The following is a 14,779-nucleotide window of genomic DNA, read 5'->3' as shown; positions in this document are numbered from 1 at the left end:
GATCTTCGTTGTTTTATCATCATTCGTATTTTCGTGTCTTGTTTCATTCGATTGTAAAAACGTGCTTTAGTAGATCTTAGTGCATTCGTAATTCAGTTAAAATACATTTTACGTTGATTCAACACACTACTCATTGTAATTTTGTAAATCTAACTTGGCTGCGATAGACTACTTGACGGTCTTACTGATACTGACTGATTATTACTTTCGTAAGATTGTTTTAGTAAATTTGTAATCGGGCCTTAATTCGTTATTTTACGCAATGTGTCAGAATTGCTCCGCTAACGCTGCTAATGTGTGTTGTAAATCATTCGTACTTTCGTAAGTACATCGCAGCAAATCTTAACCATTCGAAAATCTCATACTTTACTTTCGTTTTCGATGCGCGGCTTATAGCCTCCGCCCCTGGACTCCATTTTGAGACGGTGTATGAGTGCGTGGTTTGGCGAGGGAGGAACAGAGAGCAGGGCAGAGGTGGGCTTGTCGAATTTCGACTTGTTTTTGTGTGGTGGTTTCACTGGTTTGCTATCTTTTGGGCAATTAAAATCATGTATAGGAGTGAGAATGGACATGTGAGTGTTGAGACTGAGAGTGAGAATGTTGGTGTTAGTCAGTGTGTTGATGTGAGACTTGTTGGTGTGACTGAGAGTGAAGTGGAGGAGAGGTGTGGAGCAGATGAGATGAGTGTGGTGGAGGAGAGGCATGGAGGGGAGAAGAGGCATGGAGGGAAGAGGAGGCGTGGAGGGGAAGAGAGGAGTGGAGTGGAGGACAGGTGTGGAGGAGAGGAGAGGAGTAGAGTCGAGGAGAGGCATGGAGGGGAGAGTAGGCATGGAGGGAAGAGGAGGCATGGAGAGAAGAGGAGGCATGGAGAGAAGAGGAGGCATGGAGGGGAAGAGAGGAGTGGCGTGGAGGAGAGTAGTGGAGTGGAGGAGAGGAGCGTAGTGGAGGAAAGGCGTGGAGGAGAGAGGAGGCGTGAAAGGGAGGAGAGGAGGGTAGTGGAGGAAAGGCGTGGAGGAGAGAAGAGGCGTGAAAGGGAGGAGAGGAGGGTAGTGGAGGAAAGGCATGGAGGGGAGAGGAGGCGGGGAGGGGAGGATTGGTGTGGAGTGAAGCCGAGGCATGGAAGGGAATGTGGAGGTGTAGTGGAGCGGGAGCATGGCAAAGAAAGGAGACATGTGGCCCCTCCTATGTCAGATAGTGCGGACTCAGATGTGCAGCAGAACAAGCGAACCAAGAGACAGAAATCAAGGGGACCCATATATACCAAAGAGGAGAATGCTGCATTGGTTGCTGCAGTATCAAAAGAAAAAGTGACACTCTTCTGCCAATCCGTGCCAGCATCTGAGAAGTCAGCAGCCTGGGAACGAGTCCGGGACTCCGTGAATGCGGTCTCCAAGTTTCACAGGCCCACCAATGGCGTCAGACACAGGTAATTAATATTAAAATATTCTTTCACTCTTGTGTAAAAAATACACAGTTTTGTAGTCAATAACAAAAAAGTAACAGTTCAACGTAACCAAAAAATTTATTTGTCACAGCCACATGCTGAACAGTATACATATAACCATCACAATGTGAAAAGAAATGTGGTTTTCAAAAAACATTAATCTAAGTATTTGTTTTTTTATTAATGTAATTGTAATGTTTATGTACATTTGCAGGTTCTATGATTGTCGGGCAACGGTTACAAAGAAGATGCAGAGGCTTCGGCTAGGACAAAACCGAGGAAAGCCTATCAAGTTGCGAGAGTGGGAGGCGGAGCTAAGAGATGTCCTTCTGGCAGAGGATGTCCCTGGATTCAGCAGCAGGGGTCAAAATCATAGAGCTGGTGGTGAGGAAAATTAAATATATCATTATAATTTATATATATTGCAGTTATAATATATTTGTAAAGCTATCTTATTGTTTATGATGACTACACATGTATGACTTTTATTTTTATTTTTTTACATTCATGTTTTCCAGATCAAGAAACATCATCCTTGGAAGGATCAGCTCCAACTCCAAGTACATCCTATCAACAACATTCTGGTGGTGAGTACCCAACACAAAGGATATCTAATGAACTGCTATTTACTACTTGGACCAAGTCACTGTGCCATGCAGACCGTCACAGTTGAGACAATTAGGTGCCGTTTCTGTCTCCCTGGCTACTCAGCTTTCACTATCACAGTCGAGAGCAGAAGGCTCGTTATGCACAGTGAGCCGAAAAAATAGCAATGCAAAATAGTGGGCAGCAATAGAGCAGCTGAAGAGAACTTTTTAAAATTAACCAGCAGGTGATTGGTTGGTTGCTATGCGGCCCTAACAAACAACATTATGCTGGATAACTTCAGCAACTTCTGCTCCACCCACTATAGTATTTATTGTGTCTACGGTTCTGTGTGCCCAAGCAAGGTAGCAAGGTCAGAGCTGTGGATGCTGAATTGTGACGGGGGCAGAGCTGCGGGGGGCTGTTAGGTGAAGGTGGGTCAAGTTGCAGGGTGGGACAGAGAACACAGCTGTTCACATGTGCTGTGAAGGTGGGTGAAATTTACCACTGTGAAGGGGGTTCAGATCAGAACATAATTGTGAAGGGGAAACTGTCATGTGAAGGTTCTGATCAGGTTCTGAAGGTTCTGAAGGTTACATCAGCTTCTGAGGAAGCTGATGTAAGAAATGTGATTTTTAAATCAAAAGGTGGGTATAGTAGTAGTATGTATGCACCCTTCCAAATTCAAACTTGCCTGCTTTCATTTTGTGACTAGATTTTGAGGGATGCCGAGAAAGGGGTGAGAGCTCCGCCAACAGCATAGTTTGAAAGGGAGTCCTCTCATCGATCACAGGGGGGGAAGAGAGAGGAGAACACATCGATAACAGCTTTGATTTGACATTGCCGTGTTCCCCGCCGCTTGCTGCCACATACATCCCCTCCTCCGGGACTTTTATCCTGTCCAATCCCAGGACGGGCGATCTGTAAAATTAAAGTTTCCTGGCCATGGGGCAGGGCTGTTTAGTAGCGGGAAAACATCAATTGAAATGAAAGCGTTTATCGCTCTTTACCTGCAGCACATGTAGGCTGCATGGTGGGCACAGGGTACATTGGTGGGCACAGGCTACATAGGTGGGCACAGGCAGGCTTCATTGGTGGTTTTGGATAAAGTTGGTGTTAATATTTTTTTTTAATATTTTATTCTGCATAAAACAATTTTGTGTCATTTAATGAGATAATTTATGAGGGCGTGTTTAGGGGTTGAATTAGGGGTGGGGCAAGCTAAGGGTTGGGTGTGGCAACTAACTGTTGGCTAGTAACCCTTGAGGCCTGGCTAGTAGCTAATTTAGCCCTTATACTATGTATATGGGGGTTGTAGTAAATGATATGTAGATACTTGTTAATCTTAAAAATTGCCAGAAATGTAACATCTGTTTTAACACATCAGCAACTTCTGATTATATTTTACATTTCCTCAGTCCATTTTTGGTTGAATATTTGATTTCATAGTAGAAAATATTGTAGTTATACGACATATCTCAGGCAAAAATTGTAAATACAGCTGTTGACTTTTTCATGAACATTACCTTGACTCTTCACTCTTTCTTCCGTCTTTAACAGAAAGCTGCATTCAAGACCCTCCAGCATCGGCTTCTGGCAGGACCATTGCTCCTCCTCAGGGTAAGTGCATGATCTGGGAAGAAACAGGACACAGCACTAACTCCATTATCATCATGTACCCTATTTACACATAGGCATTTTCATGTAATACACCTAAAAGTTCAATTTAAAAATTCGTACAAAAATGACACCTCATACCTTTAGAACGTGACTGTGAAAGGGACACTGTGATTTGAAGGGGGATTGATATATCAAGGAGGACTGCGCAAACTGTGGAAATAAATGAGAGTGGCTGTGATGTCAGAGATTCATTCCTATCACAAAGATTTTTTGCTGAACTCCACCGTGTTGAAATTTTTTTTCTGCCTTTGGTTCTTTTAATGATTTTGAATTTAGTAGCCCTTATTGAAAGGTGTTCAACAGCTCTTTTGCGCTTTTTTTTTAAACTACCGTTAAGCCTATAATATCTATACATAATATCTCTATAACCTGTATGGTTTAGAAGATATTCGCCCTGCAAACCTAGCACGGCACACTAAATTACTTACAAGGTTATTAGCTCATAATGAGCTAGTATGCTGTGCATACTAGCTCATTATGCCTTTGCTTTACAGGTATTTTTTTATCTTTTAGTGGGTATAAAAGCGCTACAAAGGTTTTTGCAGTAGGATATCAAAAATACTACGATAATAAATTTAGAAGACATATGCCCTTTTTACCTGCAACCTACTGGGACCCTTTAAGAACTTTATCTTCAACATTATCTTCACTCTTTCTTCCGTCTTTAACAGAAAGCTTTTCAGGAGTTAAATGTGCGTGTCATATGCTGATAAATATGTTATCTAATAAAGAAAAAAGATTTTCTGTTTAAGGCATTTTCTGTTTCTGCAATTTTTATATTGTATTTATTTACTTCTATAAAGGTTATTTTATTAAATAACCTTTTAAATTTTTTTAACTTTAGGATATAAATGCAATGTGTAGATTTACCTAAATAAGTTTAAATTGATTTTTTGTTTTCTCTCAATCATTAATACAACTTATCCCCCCTCCCCAACTCAATCTTTCATTTGCTCCATTATTCAATATTACTACTACATAAAAGTCTAATCTGAATAAATTCATTACTATGAACGCTTTCATCATTCATCAAACTTTGCCTATCTTATCTATTTCAGATCAGCAATACCACCCTGAGAGGAGAGTACAGTGCAGCCCGCACTCTCCTGTTCTTCTTTTGGAGAGGCTGGAGATTCAGCCAGAGATTACCCCTATCATTCCCCAGACTCCTGATTTCTCCCCCGGCCCAGAGGAGGAGCACAGAGGACAAGGTTCATTCATTCAGCCACCCCATGCCCTGATGCCACCTACTGCTGTACCGCCTTTCCCAACTGTGCAGGAGATCATTCTGAGGGAGCTTATAGAATTAAGGTGTGACAACCGAAAACTACAACGAAAGGTCAAAAGGCTTACCCGGCTTACCCATCAGTTGAGCAGGCAGCAAACTGAGAGTTTTGAAATAATTTTGGCCCGGGCAAGCCAACAACACAATTAGGCATTGGACAGAGTATATTTTGTTTACTTGAAGATATTTCCAGACACATTGCTCCAATGCCTGGGAGCTACGATGAACATATAACCAACAAAGACGTTTTGAAAAATGAAGGCTAGACCTTCCTCTGCCCATCTCATCGCAAATTATTATGCAGAATCGATCTTTTTACTGTTCCTTGATTTTGGTAGAAACGTTTTCTTATGCTGCCAAGTTACACCTACCCAGCATGTGTGTTTGTAATTTCTATGAAAATATTTTTTTTTTTGTGAATATAAAACTATTTTTGGTCTAATATTATTATTATTATTATTATTATTTATTTATATACATCATCACATTATCTGCTAAATTATTATGTATTCATTTCCCACACACAATAGTATTTTATTCCGAACTTCAAACTCTAAGGGCCAGATTCACAGAGTAGATACGACGGCGTATCTGCTGATTCGCCGTTGTATCTGTTGTTCTATCTATGCTATAGATAGCCATAAGATCCGACAGCTGTAATTGTTTTACACTGTCGGATCTTAAGATGCAATACCGCGGCCGCCGCTGGGGGGGAGTTTGCGTCGTAAACCAGCGCCGGGTATGCAAATTAGGAGTTACGGCGATCGACGGCGGTTTTTCGCGTTACATAGTTACATAGTTACATAGTTAGTCAGGTTGAAAAAAGACACAAGTCCATCCAGTTCAACCACAAAAAATAAAAAAACAAAAATAAAAAACACAGTAAAATCCTATACACCCAACTCCATTCCCACAGTTGATCCAGCGTTCGCTACGTCGCCGCTAGTCTAGTTTCACGTCGCAAAGTTAGTCTTTTTTTTTTGGTGCCCTAACTTTAGTCAGCAAGCGTATTGCTGTCTAAAAGTATGGCCGTCGTTCCCGAGTTGAAATTTTAAAAATAACGTCGTTTGCGTAAGCCGTCCAGTAATACGGAATTACGCTACGCGCGTCGCCGTTCGAAAAAATGACGTCACGGCGCGCAATGCACGACGGGAGTTCGGAAACGGAGCATGCGCGGTAGGTCCGGCGCGGGAGCGCGCCTAATTTAAATGGCACACGCCCATTTAAATTGTCCCGCCTTGCACCGGAGGCCGCCGGCGTAGGTTTGCATCGCAAGTGCAAGTACTTGCGATGAAAAATTGCGGCGGTGTAACGTATCTATGATACGTTACGCCGCCGCTCTTCTATGTGAATCTGGCCCACACAGTCTACCTTAAACTATTCATTTATATTTTAATGTTTCCCCACTGTTAGTGGACACTGGACAGTAAAACAACACAGGAAGCAGGGGGGGGGGGGGATACTAACAGCAGTGGGAGTGTGGATACTGGAATAAGATAGCCAGGGTGAAAAATTATAGACCGAGGGGCTAGGGAGGTAGCGGAGGACAATATAAGTAGACATTAGGGAAAAACATGTATCCCACTATCACATCTTGTAAAGACACGTGGAGGCATTTTGCAATTTTGTATCTTCAAATGGTATGCAGCAGAGCTGAGTTAGGCAGAGAATGTACCCGATCGGCAGGGATGGACTGGGACAAAAATTTGGCCCTGGACTTCATCCAGACTGGCCCACTTTGACAGGACAACTCCCGCACCCCCCCCCCGGCCACCCAAGCCCCCTCTCCCCCTTCACTAGCCCCTAGCCGTTCTACTTTATTAGAGTAGAACGGCTGGTACTGGTACTCTTATAGGCAGTACCACTGGGGAAGCTAGACATTATTTCACCCCAGGGGCGTACCTAGAGCATTTGGCACCCGGGGCGGATCCTACATCTGGCACCCCCCCCCCCCCAACGTTTACCTGGAAAAACACCCACAATTTTTTTTCATGTTTTCAAGAACATGTATTGCACGAATTTGTAAACTTTACATTAACTTAAAAAAAAAAAAAAAAAAAACATAGGTTTAAGTAAGTTAATAACTTATTTTCCAATTTCAATTATTTATAACATTTACTCAACAAATAATAATGCTTTTTTTTTTTTAACAAAACCATAGCATAGCAAACGCCTGGATTCTGCACACTGTAAATCGCATATGCCTACATTCTGCAACCCTCCCAATCAGGTCAGCTACAGTGTTACACTATACACATGGCAGGGGGTGGCGGGCACAGTAATCACCCCCCCCCCCCAAATCAGGGCCGTCTTAATAGCATCATGGGCCCCTGGGCAAAGCAATGCTCTGGGGCCCCTACAATGGAGACAGTGCAGGTAAACAGACATCAAGTAGGTAGGAGGTAGGGGATATCTAGGGTGTAGAGGGGTCAGAGTGCTGGAGGGATATCTGGGATGTAGAGGGGCAGCCCGGGGCCCAAGGAACAGCTGCTTTGGGGAAAGAGCAGGGGCCCCCATGCAACTGGGGCCCCTGGGCAGTGCTCAGTGTGCCCTCTCATTAAGACAGCCCTGGGGCAGCTACATACAGTGCTAGTACACATGGCAGGGGGTGGTGGACACAGTAATCACCCCCCCCCCAAATCAGGTCAGCTACATACAGTGCTAGTACACATGGCAGGGGGTGGCGGACACAGTAATCACCCCCCCCCCCAAATCAGGTCAGCTACATACAGTGCTAGTACACATGGCAGGGGGTGATGGACACAGCAATCACCCCCCCAAATCAGGTCAGCTACATACTGTGCTAGTACACATGGCAGGGGGTGGCAGACACAGTAATCACCCCACCCCAACCCCCCCAAATCAGGTCAGCTACATACTGTGCTAGTACACATGGCAGGGGGTGACGGACACAGCAATCACCCCCCCAAATCAGGTCAGCTACATACAGTGCTAGTACACATGGCAGGGGGTGGTGGACACAGCAATCACCCCCCCCCAAATCAGGTCAGCTACATACAGTGCTAGTACACATGGCAGGGGGTGGTGGACACAGCAATCACCCCCCCCCAAATCAGGTCAGCTACATACTGTGCTAGTACACATGGCAGGGGGTGACGGACACAGCAATCACCCCCCCAAATCAGGTCAGCTACATACAGTGCTAGTACACATGGCAGGGGGTGGGGGACACAGCAATCACCCCCCCCAAATCAGGTCAGCTACATACTGTGCTAGTACACATGGCAGGGGGTGGGGGACACAGCAATCACCCCCCCCCAAATCAGGTCAGCTACATACTGTGCTAGTACACATGGCAGGGGGTGGGGGACACAGCAATCACCCCCCCCCAAATCAGGTCAGCTACATACTGTGCTAGTACACATGGCAGGGGGTGGCAGACACAGCAATCACCCCCCCCCCCCCAAATCAGGTCAGCTACATACTGTGCTAGTACACATGGCAGGGGGTGGTGGACACAGCAATCACCCCCCCCCCCAAATCAGGTCAGCTACATACTGTGCTAGTACACATGGCAGGGGGTGGCGGACACAGCAATCACCCCCCCAAATCAGGTCAGCTACATACTGTGCTAGTACACATGGCAGGGGGTGGTGGACACAGCAATCACCCCCCCCCCCAAATCAGGTCAGCTACATACTGTGCTAGTACACATGGCAGGGGGTGGCGGACACAGCAATTACCCCCCCAAATCAGGTCAGCTACATACTGTGCTAGTACACATGGCAGGGGGTGGCAGACACAGCAATCACCCCCCCCCCCCAAATCAGGTCAGCTACATACTGTGCTAGTACACATGGCAGGGGGTGGCGGACACAGCAATCACCCCCCCCCCCCAATCAGGTCAGCTACATACAGTGCTAGTACACATGGCAGACACAGTAATCACCCCACCCCAACCCCCCCCCCCCCAAATCAGGTCTGCTACATACAGTGCTAGTACACATGGCAGGGGGTGGCAGACACAGTAATCACCCCCCCCCCCACAAATCAGGTCAGCTACATACAGTGCTAGTACACATGGCAGGGGGTGGCAGACACATCAATCACCCCCCCCCCACAAATCAAGTCAGCTACATACAGTGCTAGTTGTACACATGGCAGGGGGTGGTAGGCACATCAATCACCCCCCTAAATCAAGTCAGCTACTACATACAGTGCTAGTTGTGCACATGGCAGGGGGGTCCCCCTCCCCCCAAATCAGGTCAGCACACACAGGGTGGCAGAGCAGGCAGACACACTCCTCCAGGCTCTTCTTCATGCAACACCCCCCAACCTCCCCCTCACCACTGTTGTCCAGCCTCAGGCTCTCAGACTCAGCCTCTGCTAGGGAGTAAGAAAAAATAACAAGATGCGCTAAATATAAACAAAGTGTAACAACATGTCACAAATAAATGTCCATAGGTGAAAGTGGAAAAAAAGAAGTAATATTTGATGAAGAAGAAGTCCTTTAAGAAACGGCAAAGTTTCTATCCACCCATAAGTGAAAATCAAAAGGAATGAGCCAATTAATCCACAGAAGAGTCCAAGGATAAGAGGTAACTATCCCAGAGTAGTGATCCACCACCAAGAGCAAACGTAGCCTCTTACCGGATAACCGGCGGTCTCTTAACTAAAAGAAGACCCCAGAAAGCATGATAGTAGATGAACCTTTGGAGATCAAATCGCAGGTAGGCTGAACTGGAAGACAGTCTTTATCCCGTTCCAATGTTTACGAACTCGATCAACAGGTCACATGAAAAGATATATAGGGATAGGTCAGGTGACAGTAAGATCCCCAGGGCGCCCAACCAAAGAACGAAGGCACCTCGCAGGAGTCTCACCTTTTCTTATGAGCAGTTAGAGCAGTCTTGTGACTGCTATCAGTGTCTGGTTGAAGCTTGAAGGAGGAGATTTAATTCTCCCATGCTTGTTCTATGAGGATGCAGGACCCCTGACCTGTGCCTGGACAATGCTGATTGGCAATGTGCTGTTTACATGTACTCACACGGTGTTGACCAGATTACTTAAAATATGGTCGATCAGGCTTGTTTTAAATGAGGATCAGCAGGGTCTCATTGGGTTCCAATGTCAGCGATTGCAGCAAATGGTGTACCAAGAAAGGAGAAGAGATACCACCATAGTGTAAAACCATTTAATATACAAAAGTTAAAATTACAATGCCAAATGGCCTCTTACTGTTGCTGGTGCCCGTTCCCGGCACTGAGGCTGTAGGTGGTGGGGATAGTAAGACAAGATAAGAGATGGCCGCGTCCTGGTCCACTAGCGTGCGTTCCAACGCTAGTTGTCCATCAACCAGTGAGACCGGAAGTGCGTGGCTATGCGTGTGCGCTCGGATACCGCCTCGACGTCACGTTTCAGTTAAACCGTCTTCAGGAAGCGTGTCCAGCGTGCTGGACACGCTTCCTGAAGACGGTTTAACTGAAACGTGACGTCGAGGCGGTATCCGAGCGCACACGCATAGCCACGCACTTCCGGTCTCACTGGTTGATGGACAACTAGCGTTGGAACGCACGCTAGTGGACCAGGACGCGGCCATCTCTTATCTTGTCTTACTATCCCCACCACCTACAGCCTCAGTGCCGGGAACGGGCACCAGCAACAGTAAGAGGCCATTTGGCATTGTAATTTTAACTTTTGTATATTAAATGGTTTTACACTATGGTGGTATCTCTTCTCCTTTCTTGGTACACCATTTGCTGCAATCGCTGACATTGGAACCCAATGAGACCCTGCTGATCCTCATTTAAAACAAGCCTGATCGACCATATTTTAAGTAATCTGGTCAACACCGTGTGAGTACATGTAAACAGCACATTGCCAATCAGCATTGTCCAGGCACAGGTCAGGGGTCCTGCATCCTCATAGAACAAGCATGGGAGAATTAAATCTCCTCCTTCAAGCTTCAACCAGACACTGATAGCAGTCACAAGACTGCTCTAACTGCTCATAAGAAAAGGTGAGACTCCTGCGAGGTGCCTTCGTTCTTTGGTTGGGCGCCCTGGGGATCTTACTGTCACCTGACCTATCCCTATATATCTTTTCATGTGACCTGTTGATCGAGTTCGTAAACATTGGAACGGGATAAAGACTGTCTTCCAGTTCAGCCTACCTGCGATTTGATCTCCAAAGGTTCATCTACTATCATGCTTTCTGGGGTCTTCTTTTAGTTAAGAGACCGCCGGTTATCCGGTAAGAGGCTACGTTTGCTCTTGGTGGTGGATCACTACTCTGGGATAGTTACCTCTTATCCTTGGACTCTTCTGTGGATTAATTGGCTCATTCCTTTTGATTTTCACTTATGGGTGGATAGAAACTTTGCCGTTTCTTAAAGGACTTCTTCTTCATCAAATATTACTTCTTTTTTTCCACTTTCACCTATGGACATTTATTTGTGACATGTTGTTACACTTTGTTTATATTTAGCGCATCTTGTTATTTTTTCTTATGTTTTTACTGTTTCACCGTACACAGTAAGGTGCAGCTTTTTTCAGACCAGTACTCTTTAGGAGCACTACTTCATCACATTAGAATTTTATTAGCGCAGTTGCTTCCAATTTCTTTTCCATATCTGCTAGGGAGTAACTTGGGAGGTCCAGATGGATTCGATTCCTGATCCTGCCTCACTGCCTGTGTCTGTATGTGAAAGCAGCAGCCGAGCCGCCCCAGCGGAGAGAGATGACAGACACAGGCTGAGGCCGCAGTGGTGGGTGGAGGCGGAGCTAGCAGGAGGGAATTCAGTGAATAAAACGAGTGGACAATCTGGACTAGTCCATTGCGGCCGCGGCGATGGGGGTGTTCTAAAAAACACCTAAAGGGAAATGGAGCAGCCAGACCCAGCAGGGATGCCTTGGGATGATTAGACAGTATCACCCGACTTGGGTATGGAGTGCACCCCACATAGCGAAGTCACTCGGCCACTGACACCCCTTCAATGTGTGGTACCTGGGGCGGACCGCCCCCGCCGCCACCCTATTGGTACGCCCCTGTTTCACCCGGGGCAAAGAATCAGTTTGGTGCCCCCCCCCTTATGGGACAAGATTAGGCAGAAGTGAGAAACTCCCAGGCCATAGCTGTTAAATCAGCTGTCCGTCCCCTCCCCCATGCTCCTCTGTCGTCCCCCCTTGCTCCTCTGGTCCTCCCTCTGCTTCTTTGTTCCCCCCCAGGTGAGCGCTGTGGGTAGGGAGAGACAGAGGAGCTGAGGGGGGCGGCGGTCTGCTGTCACTGAAGCCGGCCCACTGAGCCATCGGTCCACCGGGAAACTCCCTGTAGTCCCAATGGCCAGTCCATCCCTGCCGATCGGTAAACTAATGAGAAAATATCTGCTTTCGCTGCAATGGAATTTTAATCACTATTCCAAAAGATAATACAGTTCCCAGTCTCCCTGTTCTTACCTTGCATGGAGCTGAGCAGCATTCAGATCCCTGGTGGTCAGAATGGAATCAAAATACCAGGGCCAAGATAGAGCATGAGTTTAGATTTGTAGCTCTGGGAAGTGTGGAGGTGATACACTGACAATGGCATAGAAGAAATTATTTCGATGTCAAAAAACCTAAAATAAGTAACACAACTGTATTCCATATATACATCAAAATAACATTTTTGCACATTATGCATTCCATGACACACACCAATATACTTACTCACACCCACTTAAAATATACATATACACAGTGACACACACTGACCCATAAAGACGACACACACTTTAACTGACAGACACACTGGCCAATAAATGAAGTGCCTTGTAAACAAAGCCAGACTGACCCAGACACTTAATCACAGAAAAACACAGACATACTCACATTGACCCTTAAACACACAGACTAACCCCATACTCACTCACACACAATGACAAATAAATGTGATTTATTTAAAAAAAAAAGTCATACAAGTATATCATTATAACATCCTAAGTGGGGTTTACTCTTAGTCTTAATACTTACTATGAAGTGCTGAAAAAACCTCATGTGTTTTTCTATTTGCTTCCTCCTCATCCACATCCAGGTCCAATGTTAGGCATGCATGTGAGACATGACATCAGTAAATTGCAACTGCAAAAAAAGAGAGAGGGATATAAATTAGAAGAAATAATTAATGGAATGATGGAAGGTGAGTAGGGGAAAATTGATAAGCCACTCACGTGTTTAAGGGTGCCACAGGCAACATACTTAACCAGGATTAAATCCATAGTGTGGTGAGATGTCTTCCAAACGTGAACTGTAATATTTCTTCTTTGAGGGCAGGTGGCAGCAGTCTGCACTGCAGCAAGAGCACAGTAGGAGGAGAGCCCCAGTGTTTGTGGGAGTATTGCGAGCCGTGGAATTGTGGAGTAGGTTTCTTTATGGAATGGTAGCTTTTTTTTTTTTGTGGCTTAATTTCAGAGCCAAGGAGTCAAAACATTACTCCAAAAACGAATGAAAAATAAACAAACTAACCCCAGCTTGGGTTGATAACATTCTTGCAAACGGTGGTAGTAGATATTGGATTTGTGAATGTAAACAAAAACTATTATTATTTATTAATTATTATTATTATTATTATTATTATTATTATTATTATTATTATTACCCTTATGCATAGATCTACTTCAATTCAAACGTTTGCAAGTTGTAAGATGTGATGGGAAATAATAAAATCAACAAAAACAAACATAGTGCATGTCAGGATTCAAAATAGATATATCAACAGAAATGAATAAATATATAGTACTTTTAGCTACCTGGAAGACTATATTAATGCTTACCTGTATGTAGGTGCTTGAAATACCTCCATTCATGGTTTAGGGGATAATTTAGAACGATCGTGCATTTTCTTAAGGTGGTCATGCCAGGACTGGCAGACCTGCGTGCATAGCATAGAAGCTGATTATGTAATACTCACCTGCGATCAAAGCCCCCGCTGCAGTGGCCGACACATCATCGGGCAGCAGCATGTAGGCCCGGAGTTACTTCCGGGTTTTGCGCTGTGATTGCCCAGAGACGCTAAACCTGCACGTTTAACAGCGGGATTACATGTCGCCAGCCGTTGTTTCGGCCACCGCAGCGAGGTTTTCGCCGATCAGTGGTATTACATAATGAGCTAGTATGCTATGCATACTAGCTCATTATGATATAGTATGCAGGTATTTGCCTTTGTCTTGCACGTATTTTATTTTTGTATTTTATTTAAAGTGGGCTTGCAACCACATTATTAAATATTTGTATTTCAAAAGCTAAAATCTCAAAGTTAGAGATTGAGAGCCTAACAAGCTAGGATCACCCTTACAGTATAAACTCTTTTTTCATGTTTACAACCTCTGAATTATTTGGGGGGGGGGGGCCTGGGGTCAGGAAATTATAAAAAAAAATAGTAAATAAAATGTTGAGGTAATCAATGTTGCCCACCCAACAAAAAATAAATCTTTGAATTATATAGACTGTGGCTGATCACAGCTTCTCATGCTTGCTGTATCTACATTGTGATTGATACTTTATCGTATATTGTATTCATGTAACATTACTTTTGGTACATACAGTATATCATGACATGCACTATATTTGGTTTTGTTGTATTTATTTTTTGGCATCGCCATCTATACTTGGAACAGGTAAATTATTAACAATATCTTTATCGATTTGATAAACATAAGAACTTAAGAAGTAGTATAATTAGAATTATTCTGTTGTAAAGCTTAGTTCTGGGTAGCCCAGCTTTGGAAGATTGACTTTCAGAAATGCCATCTGCTCCATCAGCTGTGGGGCCAGCTGGGACCTCTGTGGGCA

The 14,779-nt window shown here is 44.7% G+C and overlaps 1 protein-coding gene and 1 long non-coding RNA gene across 3 annotated transcripts; one reads left to right on the top strand and one right to left on the bottom strand.

Moving 5' to 3' along the window:
• Positions 1–1,503: 1,503 nt before the first annotated feature.
• Positions 1,504–13,048, bottom strand: LOC120919474. Of its 2 annotated transcripts, XR_005744572.1 has the most exons (6): positions 12,962–13,048; positions 12,410–12,567; positions 4,309–4,431; positions 3,788–3,859; positions 3,556–3,662; positions 1,504–1,822 (listed from the first exon to the last, which is right to left on the bottom strand). It is a non-coding gene; the product is annotated as an uncharacterized LOC120919474 (long non-coding RNA). The 2 variants fall into 2 exon arrangements; XR_005744573.1 differs by lacking the exon at positions 4,309–4,431.
• On the top strand, positions 1,568–5,436 carry LOC120919473. Its single transcript, XM_040331655.1, has 4 exons — positions 1,568–1,828; positions 1,963–2,031; positions 3,590–3,649; positions 4,768–5,436. The coding sequence occupies exons 1-4, from the start codon at positions 1,582–1,584 to the stop codon at positions 5,142–5,144; spliced, it is 753 nt and encodes a 250-aa protein (XP_040187589.1). The 5' UTR covers positions 1,568–1,581; the 3' UTR covers positions 5,145–5,436.
• Positions 13,049–14,779: the final 1,731 nt, after the last annotated feature.

This window comes from Rana temporaria, chromosome 12 (assembly GCF_905171775.1).
Source record: "Rana temporaria chromosome 12, aRanTem1.1, whole genome shotgun sequence".
Classification (NCBI taxonomy): domain Eukaryota; kingdom Metazoa; phylum Chordata; class Amphibia; order Anura; family Ranidae; genus Rana; species Rana temporaria.
Note: the sequence above shows the minus strand (reverse complement) of the source record. Positions and strands in the feature narration are given on the sequence as shown.

Excerpts from the sequence above, each read along its gene's own strand:
- LOC120919473 (XM_040331655.1), top strand. The coding sequence starts at position 1,582 with ATGTGGTTTTCAAAAAACATTAATCTAAGTATTTGTTTTTTTATTAAT. Across the intron at positions 1,829-1,962 it reads TCAAAATCATAGAGCTGGTG|ATCAAGAAACATCATCCTTG; the intron begins GTGAGGAAAATT and ends CATGTTTTCCAG. Across the intron at positions 3,650-4,767 it reads GACCATTGCTCCTCCTCAGG|ATCAGCAATACCACCCTGAG; the intron begins GTAAGTGCATGA and ends TATCTATTTCAG.